Source organism: Alligator mississippiensis, chromosome 1, assembly GCF_030867095.1.
Source record: "Alligator mississippiensis isolate rAllMis1 chromosome 1, rAllMis1, whole genome shotgun sequence".
NCBI classification, from domain to species: Eukaryota; Metazoa; Chordata; order Crocodylia; family Alligatoridae; genus Alligator; species Alligator mississippiensis.
The window spans coordinates 171,844,071-171,857,381 of NC_081824.1; the positions used below are offsets into that span (position 1 = coordinate 171,844,071).

Genomic DNA, 13,311 nt, shown 5'->3' on the forward strand with positions numbered 1-13,311 from the left:
AATTTTCAGGTTTAAAAAATGTGTTTTTTGCGATGCAGTAAAAAGCAGGATATTTTGGTGCTTTGTGCAGGTAGCAAAATTTAGGTGTTGTAAAAGTAAGTAGAGGGTTTCTACTGCCTTTGGAATTCTCCCAAAGTGTACATGTTGAGTTGATGCAAGTCCTGTCTCAAATACAGATTGTTCCATCTGCTGCTATTACTTTGAACTGAAGCAACATTCTGTTAGAAAGACATGCAAGCTCCATGTAGAAAACTTGACAATGATAGTGGTGATGCACTGAAGCAAACTGAATCGGTTGCTGGGTTTGTTTTTTGTTTCATCAGTGTGGCAGAAACAGCAGTAGAAAGAGCTTTCAATTCATATGGACTCTCCTCCCAACTACCAAAGTCACTTTCATATCAGCAGTAGACTTTATCTGTGTGTGCTGGAGTCTGCTGCCAGGAAGATGAGTGGATGCTGGCCCTTTGCCTTCTACTTCTAGGAAAGTGACATGGACAAAGCAGGGTAGGGGGGCTAGAACAATGCAGTACAAAATGAGTCTGGACTGAAGTCTTAGCCAGTGGTAGTCAACCTGCCAGGTGCTGACATAATCAATTTTTATTTTACTTAACAAACATTGAAAAGTAATCCAATTTTATAATTAGGAGGCTTGCCTTTCTATTTCAAGCACTGATTGGGAGTCACCATCCTTGAAATAGCAGTTTTCCCCTCTGCCTAGTTTGTGCTTTGTCTGGGCTCTTCCTTCCAGGCTAATGATGGCTCTGTGTATTAGGCAGTAGTCAAACTCTGGTCTGTATTCTGATTTTACTCATAAACAAAACCATCTAGTAAGTAGAAGATCCCTGAGACCACATGCATGGAAAGGCATAGAAATATAAAACTCTTATCTTAGGTTTTCCTAAATCATTTCTCTGTTCTTCAAAAGACTTGGGCAGCAATTTCAAACATTGCCTGCTGTGCACCTCTGGGCTGCTGTACATGCTGTGTCATTAGGGCTAGGGACAGACATTCAAAAAGCCTGAGCCTGAATCACTTTGTAACTGCACAGACACCACAGACATGCAGGCACATGTCTGCAGTGGCTCAGGCTAGAAGCCGGGGGGTGCTAGAACAGCCCTCCCTTCCCTTTGGCAGTGCTGAGCTGAGGGTGGGAGGTGTGGCCAGGCACCCGGCGGGATGCTCTGATTATCCCAGCAGGGACTTGTTAACAGTGTTTATCACCCCATTAAGAAAACAACAGAGGGACATTACCAGCTACCTGTTGATTCTACCTGTTGACTCAGCATGGACTGTAGCCAGCATGTGGTCTGCTAGCTAATACACAGATGCCTCTCATCAAGGCAAACTGTGCTGGAGCTGCAGCCAGGGAGCAGAGGGGAGGGACCAGTTGTGCTGTGGAGCAGAGAACCCCACCCAGCCCAGAGAGCATGTCAGTTGAGTCTGATACTACATTCAACCAGATTTATTTCAAACCGGTTTCAGCCATTTTCAAACTGGCTTATGTGTACTGAACATCTGTTCTGTTACAGGTTTAAACCAGTTTCTGATCACTTAAGCCGGTTTATGTGTAATATCTGTCCCTATCCTAGTAGCCCTTAGAAAGCTATGTGCATTAGACCAGAACTGTCCAAATGGTGGCCTGTGGGTTGCATGCAACCTGAGAATGGTTAAATCATGGCCCAAATGGACAGAAATTTTGTAGCAGGATGAGGTGACCATATTAACCCACAGAGCCATTGTGTCAGTGGGGCCAGCACCCAGGAGTTAATTCTGTCACCAGTCACCTTGCAGGAGAATTCTGGGTTGAGATCCCCTTTGAGGATGCTTTTCAGCAACAGCAGGGTAAGCAGCAGTGGCATTAATCCCATGGGTGCTTGTCCCTACTGCTGAATTTCTTGGTTGAGATCCCAGTTGAGGATTCCTTTCAGAAGCATGGTCAGCAGGTGGGGGGCAGATAATATACTGCTCCTCTGTTACTACTGCTCATCCGCTTCTAGAAGCCAGTCATGCAGACCTCAAGAAACCCTGCAGTCCAGATCTGTCCTGCCAATTCAAATGAGTTGGACTGCCCCTTACTAGACCATTGTGTCCATAGACATCCATATTAGCCACCATTCAAAATATGAACGTTTACCTCTCTGGTGGAAAAAGAGCAGTTCTTTATACTTTTTTTGTAGTGATACTAGTTGATACCAAAAACTCACAAGTTTTTCCACTGAAAATTATAATTTCATGCAAACTGAAATTTCCTGTGGAAAAGTGTCACTTGTGATAAAAGTTCATTTAAAAGATAACAGTGCCGGATTTTGGTAGAGTCCAGGGTTCCTTTTTGACCTTAATGTAATGGCTAGCCTTAATTTCTTGCATCAAAAGGACATGTCATTTCAAAATTCCTTATATTTTATTGTAGTTTCTTGCATCCGTCTTGTTACAGAGTCAAATATACAGAGTATATACAAATATACAGAGTGACATGGCATAGCAATTAGACGTGGGGTTTTTTTTTAGTGTCTAGAGAAATCATGCTGTTTTTCAGGTGGCGCAAAATTTGAGGTTCCTCATACCCTGGAACATAAATAAGTATATTCCCCTATGTACAAACAAAAGCTTCAGCATAAAATAAATTCTCTTTTCTATTCAGCTTTGTTCAGAGGACCTGTGATCAGTAAAGACAACTGAAGTGAAAATGCCTTATCAAGAAAACCAAAGTTTAAAGTTCTACTTCTATTGGCTTGGGAAAAATTAAGATCTGCATGCTAAATTTTCATCTCGAGTAGACCTGACTTCCTGGAACCAAAAAATATTGGTTCTTTATACTGAGTTCCAAAGAATCAAAAATATAATTTAAAAGAAAATCAATTCTTGTCAAATAAGTCTTTGACAAGAACACAGTGGAATTTCCTTTTGTACATAATAATTCTTAACGGGTTTTTGTCTAGATACTTACTGGTTAAAACCAGAATGCCCATTGTCTGCTCTTCTGTGCTATGGTGGTCATGCTTAATCTCTGGACCATTTGATCAATAACAGTTGACCAAACAATTACAATACAAATTACTGTGTACCAATTAAAATGATTTATTTTGCTATTTTTATCTTACTTTATATTTTTAATTTTAAAAAATCATCATCGAACTCTATTTTTAAAATAAGGTAATCGAAAGTTTCAAGCAGTCATTTGCAGTATGCAGGGAATAGATAAGCTTGGTGGAATGACAGTGTGATATAGATGCAACCTGTGTTAGACTAGCTGTGAGCTAAAGCTATTATCAAATCTTTTGATAACCTGTGTAAAACCAAGTAGTGCTCTCAATTAAGTTTTCTAGTGGGTAGATGTCTATCAAAATACTGTCTTAGCAAGGGGCTAGGGTTGACTCAGAATGGGGGAATGAACTGTGGTACCTTTTCACCCCAAGAAGGATGGGGTCCTTCTAGTTTGAGGCTGATGTATGTTAGCAAAGAAAAGCGTTTGGAAATCAGGCTGTAATCCTGCATCATCTACTCTGCAGTTGAATGTTCAATCTCTGGGATGCTTGTATACCACAACAGGAGCTGTATTCTAAACACATGGATAAGCCTTATGTTGGTACTAAGCCTCCTTTATTACCCTGCAGCTGAAAGCTCCCCACTTTTCATTCTATTTTGGTGGTTCAATATACTTTCGTTTTATTTCATGTCATTTCATCCTGTCTGCTTTTATAGTATCAGACTGGCAACTGAGTTTGAACGGCTCCTGATTTATTGTTTTGTTAGTACCTACACATGTAGTTAGGATGAATCAGAAACAAGTAAGCAGCTGAGCAAGAGAGGATTTGGGGGAGGGGGGCATTGTTTTTTTGCATAGGTATCTATGTTTTTTGGGTGCTTGGTTTGGTATCCACTTTTTGATGTTCTCCTGTTGCTAATTCTGAGATTAACACAAGCATGTGTGCTTTTTTCCATGCTTCCATCTCAAGCATGTCTGGGTATGTTGTTATATTTCACCTTAGGCATCACTAAATTTTGTAATAGCTCTTTGTCAGGGATCTAAATACTGTATATAAATCCTTAAGGAAGAGGGATCTGCATCACAAAGTTCAGATGAAGCTTTCTGCAAATTGTTGAAGCTGGAGTTTCAGTTTCCTGGGTTCTCTACTCCTTGTAAAATGCACACAAAGGTTTTTCCCCACACAGTCCACATGTGTTTTCAACCACAGATACTGTGGATGGTTGCTGCTGCTGAAGGGTTGGAATCTTCTTTGGAGTACATGCTGTTCATTCCCTATGTAACATTGTTCTTGGAAGCACTATGCAGCATCTATGATAATGAGTGCATGGAAGTGTTTGTTACGGAAAAGAAATGGAAAGAACAGCTGGAACACTGCCCATTGTCTTTGCAGTTAACAAAGCAACATGGAGGAGAAATAAGGTGCGGTTTCACAATTGCTCGGTGCTGCTCCCCTCCATTGCTCTTACTTTGTCCCTCCTTGTCTCAGCAGTGCTTCAAAGACAAGCTTACCGCTTCTGTACTAGTGAGGGCACTTGGCTGCTGAAGGAGAATTCAACCCTGCCCTGGAGGAACCTTTCTGAATGTGAGGCAGCCGACAGGGTAAGGGGAACTGCCTTTGTTAAAGCAGTAATAAGTAATCCCACATTTTCATACTGCAGTCATCTTTAGCAACCCATTCTCCAAACTATTGGGGCAAAATCCGTATTTTTCTGTTCCTGTGCTATTAAGAACTGCTTAGATTATAAAAGTGAACTGAACTGCAAAAACAAAAACAAAAACTTAAACTTTTCAGCATTTATGTTTTGGTTTGTTTGGGTTTTTTTAAACCTCTGCTCAAAATGAGCAGTAAAATTAGAGGGTAAGTTTCACCCCCAGGCCTTCCCAGAGTGCCATTAAATCCTTTTAAAGGTGCCATGGGATGCCACACTATATTAGCACTATTAGGTATGCAAATACCTATGTGTGATCACAAGATAAACCTAGAGGTTTCACACAGGAACCTGTAGCATCAAAACCATTCTGACCTGTTGGGGCTTTCTGAGTTTTTTGCAACAAAAGAATTGTTCTAGTATTTTTCTTCAGTCAGAAAAAGAGTGGTAGCCAAGACCTGGCATTTTCTGAGGGCTGCCTTGAGTCTAAGAAGGTTGAAACCCACTGCTCTAGACTATGCAGAACATTTGGTACCCTACAGAACAAAGTCTTTCTCCTCTTACTTACTGAGTGAATAGTCCCTGTCCTAAGGAGCTGTGTTCTAATACAGATACGTACTGATCTGTTCAGGTGCATTAAAACCACCTGGGAGTACCTGTTCCCTCAGGATTCCCTTCTCTACAGTACTTACAGTCCTTCAGAGGGAGCAGGACAAATGCTTGGGGTACAAAAGTGCCTTGGGGGAGAAGCAAGATGTTCTAAACTTTGTCAGCTGTGTTGAATTCAAGTTTTTTCCATCTTGCAGCCTCAGTCTTTATCCCACTAATTCCGAACACTGTGATATCCCAGCAGAGAGCATTATCCTAACACAAACTGTCTGCCTGCTCATTTATTCCTACTTGCTGTTTTAAGGCTTCTTTTGCAACTGTTGAGAGCTGCCAGGGAAACAGATGCCTAATGACAACATTTGGTCAGTTGGCACGTTTCATTTCGGTGAAATACAGTGCTTGGGGGAGCAATGATTTTAAGCCCTAAATACACTGTGACACTACCTGAAATGTGAATGACTTGCCATGTTTATTTTTATTTTTCCATTTTAGCTTGTTTAGAGCTCCTAATTGCTTGCTTTTTGGTTTGTTTATGCATCAAAACACAAGGGGCTTGTTTTACATAAAAGTTGCTGTGTGCTGTGCTGTAGTCATCTTCAAAATGCAAAGCCAGTGAGAGAATTATTGCTAAAGAAAATAATTTTCTTTAAGTATTAAATTTAATTTTGGTCTGTATTGAATTTTTGTCTGTATTAGCAGGCCATCTGGGCTTTGACTGTAAAGGAGTCTTTCTCACTCTCTCTAACAGGTTTCACATCCTTTCTTATTAGAAGCTTTTTTAAAAACACTTTTTAATGACAGCATCAGCACTCAGCCTGAATCATTACACACAGCACAATGCACCTTTGAATAGTTTTATTTGTATCTGAAATGTGGAGACATGCCTCACTGTTCCCCATGCAGTACCTCCTGAATGAAAAGTAATATAGCCTCCTTAGCACGGCACTGTGTCCATGGCTACTTAGCCGGCTCACAGTGCTGTGCTCAGGTTGCAATTCTGGCTCAAGAAGTAGCATGGATGGAGCAGTGCAATACTACCTGGCACAAACAGGTAGCGATAGAGACATGCCAAAGAGCCAAGCCTTAAGTAGCCAAGTTTGAAAATGTTATGTTTGCTACAACAGAGTTGATGTATTAAGATGTTTGTCTGTTCTTCCTATCTAAGGCTATATACACACATTCACATAATCTGGGAGAATTCTTCCAGGTTTGTTCTCCTGGTAGAAAAACATATCCAGAGCTGTGCATACAGGCAATCAAATGCTGAAATCCTGAAGAGTAGAGAGCTTGCAGTGATGACACTGCAGCTGGGGGTGGCAGCGGGGATCTGTGCACACATCTCAGTGATCTCTGCAGGCTCACTTAATCTTCCTGGTCACAGATGGAAGTAGTGCATAAGGCAGCCCTGACTGGGTGACCTTGGTCAGCCTGCATTTCCTTGCTGCATAATGTGGGGATTGTGAAGGGGAGGCATGTTCTGCTCTTTGATAAAGCAGAACACGGAGGGGAGGGGAATGCTAGAGGACTGTGTTCTCTTCTGAAAGAATCGACAGCATAGACATACACCCTCTCCCAGGAGAAACTCTCCTGGGAATGATAACCACACAAGTTCCCAGGTTATTTTTCTCCTGGAGTGGACATTTTTCTGAGAAAAAGCCTGCACATCTGTATGATTTCTCTTGGGAGAGGAGTGTTTTGCCTAGGAAAACTGAATGTCATTATGAGGCCCAAGTGTCCATTCAGCATCCTTTGGCATGGGGTCACTTGCCTTACCCACTCTCTCTAATTCTGTTAACTTTCTGGCATTCTGAGAAGCGCTCAGGAAGTTGATTTAGATTTTTTGGGTGTTCTGGGAGTATGAAAGCTGAAAGACTGTTTAGTAATTGGCATATATATGTACCTGAGCACTTAAAGGGGATGGATTGCTAGTAGGATTATAAGAGATGGCTTAGAGGGAGGTTTCTAGGGAAATAGGAAAAGACCAATTGGATTAATGAATCTTGTCTTTTCTTTTCTTGTATGCTCTCAGGATGCGCCAGAGGAACAGCTTCTATACCTGTCACTCATATACACTACTGGATATGCTCTTTCCTTCTCTGCCCTTGTAATAGCAACTGCTATTCTTCTTGGATTCAGGTAACTGAGGTGCAGTTCAAAATAGAGTGGGTGTGGGTGAAATAGCATCAGGCTTTGACCAAAACATTTGACTTCTCCTTCCAGTCATCTCATTCTGATCCTTCCATTTTCTTTTCACCCTACTCCCCTTCACCACCATTTCCTCTCCAAAAATGATTTAACCTATAAACTACTAGACTGTACTAAACAGAGGGGATCAGAACAGCTTTGACTAAATGAAATTTTGCTGGAATATACTACTTCATCAAAGCGATAATGTTTTGCAGAGATGGATCAATTCCAACACTGATTCTCTCCTATTTTGTAGCTTAGAAGTTGGGGTGATAGGGTAGGATGAGAGACCCAGCATCCAACCTCATGCTGTGTGTAATTTCAGAATGATCTGAAATCCCTCAGTGATCTGGGCTGATCACCTCAGCTCTGAATTAAGTAGAGTGGGGACTTCAACTTGGGTCTCCAACGACCCAGAACAGGATCCTAACCAGTTTCCAACTCTGTCTTCTTCCCTTTCTCCTGCATGAAAGTTTCAATAAAAAATGGACATTTGGATACATTTTCCAAAGTTACACACTTTGATATGGTTTTTTACTTCACAGCAGTGCACATGTAGACTCTGACAGGGCTGGCTGGGACACGGGGTTGCTTCAGTCCAGGGGCTGCCTGCTGGCTAGCCCCAAAGTGGAACATCCTCTTGCCCCAGCCAGCCCCTCTGCAGCATGCTGAGCTGGGTCGGAGCAGCGCTGGGGTGGCAGGTTGGCCCTTAGGGCCTCTGCCTGTCGTAGCTGCTCTGACCCGGCTCAACATGCTGCAGTCCTGGGCACGCATTCAAATGCTGCACTTGGGAGCAATAAACTCCAGTGCAATAAGTGCCCGGGTTTATTGCTTTGAATTAATTGTACCTGTAGATGCATCCAATGTCAGCCTGATTTGCACGTTGGAGATCAGGAAGGCATTTTACCCCATGGTCAGTTACAGACGGTGGGGTTTTTATCGCCTTTTTCTGTAGCGCAGGAAGAGGGATGGGAACATAGTCCCCTTTCTTGGATCTCGAGTGCATTTTAACAATATTTGCAGTGGCATGGTTGACAGTCCTTGCCCTACTGCTTTACCTATGGTGGTTTAGGGTGCGATTGGTGTCTTTGGGTAATTTACCTCATAATTTTAGGAATAGGTTAGACAAGGAGTAGTATATGATGGTTTGGATAGAGATGATCCTGCCTTATGTAGGGAGTTTGACTCCTTCTAGCCCTACTTTGTATCATTCCAGAACTTTACTGCTCTGATGGCTAGGAACATTCTTCCACTTTTCAGGCTAAATGTATTCATGGCTGGTCTCTGTTTTGTTCTTGTGCTAGCATTGTCCTTTGGCTTTTTTTTCCCCCCTGTTGTTTATCCCCAAGTGCATTTAAATACCAAGTTTCCCCCCTCAATCTATCTTTTGCTAGACTGAATAAGCCAAGTGCTTTCAGTATTGCATTGTATTGCATTATAATTTTTCCTTCCAGCAGAGAAACATGGGGCAAGCAACAGCACTTGGTACCCTAAGGAGGTTTTCGAATGACCTCCATCAAACTGAAATTTGTCAAAAACCTAGGGGATTATTATGATTCACACATTGTCCAGTAGCACAATTTGGGGATTCAGCTAACATAATACCAGATAGTTTTAAAGTTCCCCTATGTCTCATGTGGATCAAAATGTCCCTGCCTGCCAATTTTTTGAGTGTGAGTGAACACCAATACCTAAAAGTTGACCTAAGAATTCTGAATAACTTTCAGACTGCACTTCAGTTTACACTGCCTGAACAGTGAACTCTGCTTTCAATCCAAAAGCAAAGATCCTTAGTTTCAAAAAACAGTGAAGGTTGCTAAGTGATAAAACTGCTTTCCTTATGCATCATTTATAACCACAAGGAAATCAGTGACAGAGATTTCAAAAAACATTGAAATGACTCATTTTAAAAACTTACATATTTGTGACAGTTCTTACTCAACTTATTGATTGTTAGACCAGAGCCCTAAGCTTTTTGGAAGCATGAGGATTTGAACTGTTCTTTTGAAATAACATCTGTGTTGTAGCTGGATTCTTATCAGGTTTATTGATACACATCCATATTTAACTGTATACATACAGAGCTGAGAGTAGAAAACCTGGTTCACAAATCTTCACCACCTGAACTGAAGGAAGATCTATGACAGTTGTTAACAATAGAATAAACTTTTATGCTCAATCTAGGATGCAACCAGCCAATAGCAAAGACTATAGACAGTACTCCATTCTGCTTGCTTTGAAAGAAAATTAACGTTCTAATTTCATCAATGGAAGCAAGATTGGGCCAGCACGCCCCTCTGAAATCTATGGGAGCAGTACTAGGCACTTACCCTATCCACAAGAAATGACTGTGTTTGTTTACAACTTTTTATTTTGAAAATATAGGAGTTTTCAAGAAGTTTTAAGTACAAGGCAACTTTGAAAAGTAGCAGCAAGCTTGTTTGGAGCTGAAGGGAGGTGTGAGTAAATTTTGAAATGACATCTCGCTCAAAAATGGCTTGACAATTTTCTTCAAACTTTGCAGGAATGTTCTCCTTTGCCTTTTGAATACAACCTGTGTGACAAGCCAAAGTTACAGGGCAGCAACAGGACTTTAATATATAGGATGGTTGTCTTTTTCATTTTGAAGCATTTACCATTTCTTTGTAATGTGCCTGATGTATTTTTCAGGAACAGTTTAGCAAAAAAAGAACCTGTTTTCATCAGAGGTTAATATTAATTTGTCAAATCGATCTGCCTCCTTCTTCAGCTCCAGCTGGGAGAGTGACTCTTTGTCTAAATGCAGAACAAATTAATAGACTCTCCAGTTACTCCTTCACATTCCTACTCCAGAATGTGTGTTCGTGTTACATGAAGTTTCTCAAAGGCTATGAGGGGAAAATGTTTGTAGAGATATTTCAGTAAAATAGCAGCACTTCATAGCTGGGTTTTTTTTGCACAACTGCAGTTTTCTTTACCATCCCTTAACACACTGTCCTTGACAAGTAGCAATTTTGTTGTCTCTGTAGCTGGCTGTTGAAATTCATGAAGATGATTTTTGTCAGTTTTTTTATTATCGTGTTCCTTTTAGACCCAGAGCAATTTTTTGTGATCCCTCAGAATGATACTTGAACAGTCTTCTCTTGTTGTCTAAGTAATGATTTATATATAGAATATTTTCCCTTTGTGGAACAGACACTTTAACAGTTGGAAGCTGTACTGAACATGACTACTCTTCCAAGGTAAAGCAGTTTACCTGAAGCCTACTCAAACAGTTTAGATATAACAGTGTGGATAACTGGAAACCTTTAGTGCCCTCTCATGTGACCCGTGTAATTAAGGTTGTAAATTACTTTCCATTATAATTTCCCATTTTTCATACCTGCTGACTTTTTTTTTTCTGAAACATTCATCTTTTGAGTTGCAATTTTCCATGTTAGGCATCTGCCAAAATTGAATATTTTCTGTAGAGCATACGAGAACCCTGTGGCCATTTTTAAGTTACAAGTTTACAGTGACTCATCTGGTATGCACTTATTTTGAACAGAACCTGCCTGTAATTTCCACCCCCCATTGATATCCATAGTATTATAGCAGGCTGCACACACAGTTATTGCATCAAGATTGATGGGTTTTTTTCTATAGGCATCTGCATTGCACCAGGAATTATATTCACCTGAACCTCTTCACCTCTTTTATCCTGCGTGCTGTATCTGTCTTCATTAAGGACTCTGTGTTGAAATGGATGTATAAGACAGCCACTCAAGAGCACCAGTGGGAAGGCCTTATCTCTTACCAGGTAGGGATGCTGCCCGTTGAGGTCAAGGGACCATCATTATGTCTGTGTTAGTATCTGCAGTCTCATGTTGTGCTAAGATTTGTCCACAATGTACATTAAAACCCAGATGCTTTCCAGAGTTAGGTTCTTTTGCAGCTTCCTCCTTTCTCCCTCTTCCCCCCTTCCCCCACATGGATGAGAGTTTGTGAACTATCCAGGGGCAGAGAGCCACAGCAAACAGCTTTATGGGATTGCTGAGGGACTCTAGCTGTTTTTTGTGGCTTTTAGTTCCAAGGGTGCCACTTCTCCAGTCAGTTGCATGGAGAAGCAGTGCCCTTTGAAACAAAAGCTGCGGCAAACAGCTGAGCAGCTTGTCATTAATTCAGATATCCACTGTAAACTAAGCGAGTTGCAAACTACCTGGATAGGAATGATCTGAGTTCTACTGTATTTCTTTACCTTCCCTGGGTTTGCCACTGAGTCTTTTTCCATGTCTTGCATAGTTCTGGTCATTTAGCCCCAGCTGAGGAAACATTGGGTGCAGTTAGGTTTTTTTTTCCCCCTTGTATTTGTAATTACCCCTCGCCTCCTTTTCCAGTCCACATTTGGCCTTTCTAGGAGTGACTAAAATTTTGATAGATTTTCGATGACACCAAGTGACACTTTCCTTACTATAGCATGGTGTCAGGCTAGGAATGTCTGTTCAGTCAAGTGAGCCACTGAGCTGGTCTTTCATTCTTGAGTTGCTTTATCCACATACTGTATACTACATATACAGCACTAGTTATCTCCCATTTGTTTCTTGAGTTGGTGGCCAAGTGACAGGGTTAATTAGATCTTGTATAGTATATTTATTATCGTACTCCATGTACCCTTTCCCTAAAAATTAGCCCTCTGAAATTGGGGCACATGTCAAGCATGGAGACTCAGTAAAATGGCTGCTGCTTTTTTTCTTCCCTCCAGCCAGCCACATGGAAGGAGTGCAAAGTTCAGTCTTCAGCAGCAGCTACAAGTTTAACCCTTTTACAGCTGTTGTGGAATTGGCAGTAGGTTTTGGCTTTACAGTCCAGAGCTGCTGGCAATTAGGAAGTGACTGTGCAAGGGTGAAAACTAGCTTTTGCCTGTGCAGGAAAGGGAGGGTGAATGAGCTGATGTTAAGGCTCTGTCTCTATTCCTTGTAACCATAGCTCTGAAACGATCTTTTTTTCCCTTCCTTATTCTGTCTTCCCCAAAACAAGGTGTGTGTTTTATTGGAGGCATGTGGTAAGCGAGAAAATAGTCTTTGCTTCCCTGGTAGCCCCTTTGCTGCAGTTTACAGGCCTTCAGTGTTTTACAGTCACATTAATGCATCGGGCAATACAGCTCTGCCATTACAGGACTTCTACCTTTTGAAGAATTGATGGTATTGTAGCATCTGGAGTAGAATAATTCTTAGGTATAGAATTACAGTATCTGTGAACCTGGAAATTTTCACTGACTGAATCTGGTGATAAGACAGTTTTTAACTAGTCATTTTCTTACTTCCTACATATATACTTTTCTTTCAATCAGTGATGTGAGGCAAGGGAAAATACAGAGCAGCAATGAATGCCTAAAAAAAGAGGGGAAATGTTTTTCAATACAGTTACCAGCTGTGTTTTGAAAAATGTTAGCTGACCTTCTGTCATTGCAGTAGTTAGATATGATCCATTAGGCAGGGCTGTTGGGGATAGGGAGGAGGACAAGTTAGTTCCGTTTTCCATTCATGTTACTGGAACTCCTGTTTAGTCTCTGTGGGCAAAATCCATATTGAGCCCATAGGAGCCTATGTAGGACTTTGGCAAAATTTAGATGCTGAAGTTTCAGAGCAATCCAGAATGGCCTTGCTCTAGGAACCATAAAAAGTGTTAGGCTCCTAAAGTTGTTCAGTGCTTCTTTCTTTGATTGCATCATTCTCTGGACATCTAGATTTGGGCTCCTGTGCAACTGCAAACGTGCATCTTTCTTCTTCATTCCCATCTAAGCTCTGTTGTGGTCTGGAATGGATCTAGAGTGGCACCTAAGGCTCTAGAGGGGCTGGATCACTAGGCATCCTTGGAGCACATCTGCTTTCACTAGCAGTACATAGTGGTGGAGTCCAC

At 41.3% G+C, this 13,311-nt stretch overlaps 1 protein-coding gene across 1 annotated transcript in view; it reads left to right on the forward strand.

Annotated features, from left to right (window-relative positions):
- GLP1R (glucagon like peptide 1 receptor) overlaps positions 1-13,311 on the forward strand; it is a 151,259-nt gene that overhangs the window by 92,899 nt on the left and 45,049 nt on the right. The window contains exons 4-6 of the mRNA XM_019483057.2: positions 4,479-4,588; positions 7,277-7,383; positions 11,059-11,212. Of these exons, the coding sequence (XP_019338602.1) occupies positions 4,479-4,588; positions 7,277-7,383; positions 11,059-11,212 (371 nt within the window). The remainder of the gene's footprint in view (positions 1-4,478; positions 4,589-7,276; positions 7,384-11,058; positions 11,213-13,311) is intronic.